The sequence below is a fragment of the Austrofundulus limnaeus genome, unplaced genomic scaffold (assembly GCF_001266775.1).
Source record: "Austrofundulus limnaeus strain Quisiro unplaced genomic scaffold, Austrofundulus_limnaeus-1.0 Scaffold2278, whole genome shotgun sequence".
Classification (NCBI taxonomy): domain Eukaryota; kingdom Metazoa; phylum Chordata; class Actinopteri; order Cyprinodontiformes; family Rivulidae; genus Austrofundulus; species Austrofundulus limnaeus.
Window position 1 is genome coordinate 7,792 of NW_013954680.1, and position 3,943 is coordinate 11,734.

General features: G+C 59.7%; 1 protein-coding gene across 1 annotated transcript in view; it reads left to right on the forward strand.

Annotated features, from left to right (window-relative positions):
- Nucleotides 1-627: 627 nt before the first annotated feature.
- apc (APC regulator of WNT signaling pathway) overlaps nucleotides 628-3,943 on the forward strand; it is a gene marked incomplete at both ends in the record, with an annotated part of 6,891 nt that continues 3,575 nt past the window's right edge. Inside the window, 1 exon segment of the mRNA XM_014034751.1 lies at nucleotides 628-3,553. Within this exon segment, the coding sequence (XP_013890205.1) occupies nucleotides 628-3,553 (2,926 nt within the window).

Sequence of the window (3,943 nt, forward strand, 5' to 3'; positions counted from 1 at the left end):
CCGTCTGAATACGCGTCTCCGTCTGAAGACGCGTCTCCGTCTGAATACGCGTCTCCGTCTGAAGACGCGTCTCCGTCTGAAGACGCGTCTCCGTCTGAAGACGCGTCTCCGTCTGAATACGCGTCTCCGTCTGAAGACGTGTCTCGGTCTGAAGACGAGTCTCGGTCTGAAGACGTGTCTCCGTCTGAAGACGTGTCTCCGTCTGAAGACGTGTCTCGGTCTGAAGAGTCTGAAGACGTGTCTTGGTCTGAAGAGTCTGAAGACGTGTCTCGGTCTGAAGAGTCTGAAGACGTGTCTCGGTCTGAAGAGTCTGAAGACGTGTCTCAGTCTGAAGACGTGTCTCTGTCTGAAGACGTGTCTCTGTCTGAAGACGTGTCTCCGTCTGAAGACGCGTCTCTGTCTGAAGAGTCTGAAGACGTGTCTCGGTCTGAAGACGTGTCTCGGTCTGAAGAGTCTAAAGACGTGTCTCGGTCTGAAGACGTGTCTCGGTCTGAAGACGTGTCTCGGTCTGAAGACGCGTCTCGTCTGAACGTAACGTGTTCAGCTGGGCGTGTTTTAGATGCTCCACACAGGTTGGGTGTGAACGTAGCATCATATGTTTGTTTGACCCCTCATCTTGTCTTGCAGGCAGATCCTGCGTGAGCACGGCTGCCTGCCGACACTGCTGCAGCACCTGAAGTCCCACAGTTTGACCATCGTGTCCAACGCCTGCGGGACGCTCTGGAATCTGTCGGCACGCGATGCTAAAGACCAGGAGACGCTGTGGGAACTGGGTGCTGTAGGCATGCTGCGGAACCTCATCCACTCTCGACACAAGATGATCGCCATGGGCAGCGCCGCYGCTCTGAGGAACCTGATGGCCAACAGGCCCGCACGCTACAAGGACGCCAGCGTGGTGTCACCGGGCGCCGGCGCCCCGTCGCTTCACGCTCGCAAACAAAAAGCCTTGTTTGAGGAGCTGGACGCTCAGCAGCTGTCAGAGACCTTCGATAACATCGACAACCTGAGCCCCAAAGCAGCCCACAGGAAGGGGCGGGGCTGTAACGGTACTGGAGCAGGGGGAGGAAATGCAACACGCTCCTACACCAACACGCCGGTTTTATCAAGCCCAAAAAGTGTAGACGGCTCAAAGAGGGTGAGTGAGGAAGGGGCGTACCCTCGGTCAGTGTTCCCGCCCAGTGTGCGCGCCTCCAGCGACAGCCTGAACAGCGTGACGAGCACCGACGGCTACGGCAACCGCGGCAAGACCAAGCCGTCGTCCGACACCTTCTACTTCTCTGACGAGAGCGGCGCCAACAAGTGCTGCGTCTACAGGAAGTACCCCGCCGACCTGGCTCACAAGATCCGCAGCGCCAACCACATGGCTGACGATGACGGCGCWGAGCTGGACACGCCCATCAACTACAGCCTGAAGTATTCAGACGAGCAGCTGAACTCCGGCAGGCAGAGCCCCAGTCACCGCAGCGACATCGACAGTGACGACAGCCAAGATGTCCGGCTGCGGACAAACAACGGCGGTGAATCGGGGCCGAGCGGCAGCCGCATGGCGTTGGCTCCACCCCCTCACTACACTGTGACGGCGCCGTCCAGCTACAGTAATGAGCCGGGCCCTGAGCAGCCCATAGACTACAGCCTGAAGTACAGCGCTGACACCAACCGCAAACCGCTCTTCAAGCAAGAAGAAACAGCTGTGCCCTCGCTGGCTCCTCCCACTTCCTCCTCCAAGCTCCACCCTCTGGCTCCTTCACGCACGGTGACAAAGAGCAACCAGGAGTCCACGCAGACGTACTGTGTGGAGGACACGCCCATCTGCTTCTCCAGAGGCAGCTCCCTGTCCTCTCTGTCGTCAGAGGAAGAGGAGGAAGTCATCAAGAGGAGCGGCGGCGGCAGCAGCAGCAACTACCCGACACTTCCTGTCAGTGAGAAAGACTCTGATGAGCAGCAGCAGCAGCGGCGCCAGCAGAAGGAGGCGGAGAGTCAAACAGCAGCTCCTCCCTCTACTCGAGGGCGCCGGGGTCATCACCACCACCATGGCCACGCCCATCACCATCATCATCACCACCAGGCCACGTCCTCGTCGGGCACCCGGACCCCAAAGAGCCCCCCGGAGCAGCTGTACGCGCAGGAAACGCCGCTGATGTTCAGCCGCTGCACGTCGGTCAGCTCTCTGGACAGCTTCTCCACCTCCTCCATCGCCAGCTCCGTCCGCTCCAGTGAGCCCTGCAGCGGCGTGCCGAGCGGCGTGGTCAGCCCCAGCGACCTGCCCGACAGCCCGGGTCAGACCATGCCCCCGAGCAGAGCCAAGACCCCCCCGCTGCCACCGCCCGCCCAGACCACCAAGAAGGAGCAGAAGGCCAAGGAGGAGGAGGAGGAGAGCAGCGCTGACGTCCTGCTGCACTTCGCCACAGAGAGCACGCCACACGGCTTCTCCTGCGCCTCCAGTCTGAGCGCGCTCAGTCTGGACGAGCCCTACATCACAGCCCAGATGAAGGTGAAGGCCAAGGAGGASGGGGGCAGCAAGGACACCAAGGTGGAGACCCCCAAACCCATCCTGGATGAGTCGGACGACGATGACAACGAGATCCTGGTGGCGTGCATCACCATGGCCATGCCCAAGCCCTCCCAGAAACCAAAGAAAGCAGCGCAGCAGCCAGCGCCGCGCAAGTCCAGCCAGCTTCCTGTTTACAAGCTYCTCCCACCACAAAGAGCCCAGCCACAGGATGTCCCTCCCCCGGCGGCTGAGGACGTGCCCAGAGTCTACTGTGTGGAAGGGACGCCCCTGAACTTCTCCACGGCCACCTCACTGAGTGACCTGACCATCGAGTCTCCTCCCAACGAGGAGGCTCCTCTGACCCTGGCTCCTGTGGCCTCGCCTACGTCTGCTCCACGGAGGAGGGCGGGCTTTCCTGAGGGCGAGAACGGTGACGACATCCTGGCTGAGTGCATCAACGCCGCCATGCCTAAAGCTAAACCCAGGAAGCCCATGAGAGCAGCAGCAAACACTGAGCACCTGCAGGCTCCGCCCCTTCCTGCTRCCGTCTCTGCTCCAATCCCACCTTCTCTCTGCCAGCAGCTGCAGAAGAAGAAGCCGACATCTCCGGTGAAGCCGATGCCTCAGCGGCCTCCGTACGGTGCTGCAGCTGCTAAAGCTAAACCAGGCTTTGCCTTCGACTCTCCTCGCCACTACACGCCCATCGAGGGAACGCCATGCTGCTTCTCACGCAACGACTCGCTCAGCTCTCTGGACTTTGATGAAGAGGAGTGTGGAGAGAAGGAGGGAGAGGACAGGAAGCCTAAAGAGGAAGGCAGGAAGAAGAAACAACAAACTGCTGCCGTCTTCCCTCGAACCAAAGCTGCAGCCAATCAGACGGCTTCAGACGAGAAACAGAAGTTCTCCATGGAGGACACGCCCGTCTGCTTCTCCAGAAACCCCTCTCTGAGCTCGCTCAGCGACATCGACCARGAGAACAACAACAAGGAGTTTGCTCCGCCTCCAGAGGAAGAGCAGGTGGCAGGCAAAGCAGCTGCAAAGTCTCCTCCCCCTCCTGCTGAGGTGAGTCACGGTGCTCAGGTGTGTGGGCTCACCTGCTGTGAGGAGGGGGCGGGGCTGGGTGCAGGGTCCTCAGCCTCCTGAGGGTAAGGCTGGAGCAGGRCAGACCTTCAGGCCATGAAGACCAGTATGAACAAACAGAACCTAGTGATTCAGAGACAAACTGGGAGTGATGGTGGTTCTGGAACTGAGCTGATGTGGTTWCTGGTCCCAGTTCAAAGTTCTGGACCAGCTCAAGTCAACAGTTGTTGTGATGTGGAGCTAGACCAGTAAACAAGTGGAGTCAGTAACACCTGGCTCCGCCCAACATGCAGTCCATCCCTCCATCCCTCCATCCCTCCATCCCTCCATCCCTTCATCACTCCATCCCTCCATCATTCCCCTCCATCCCTT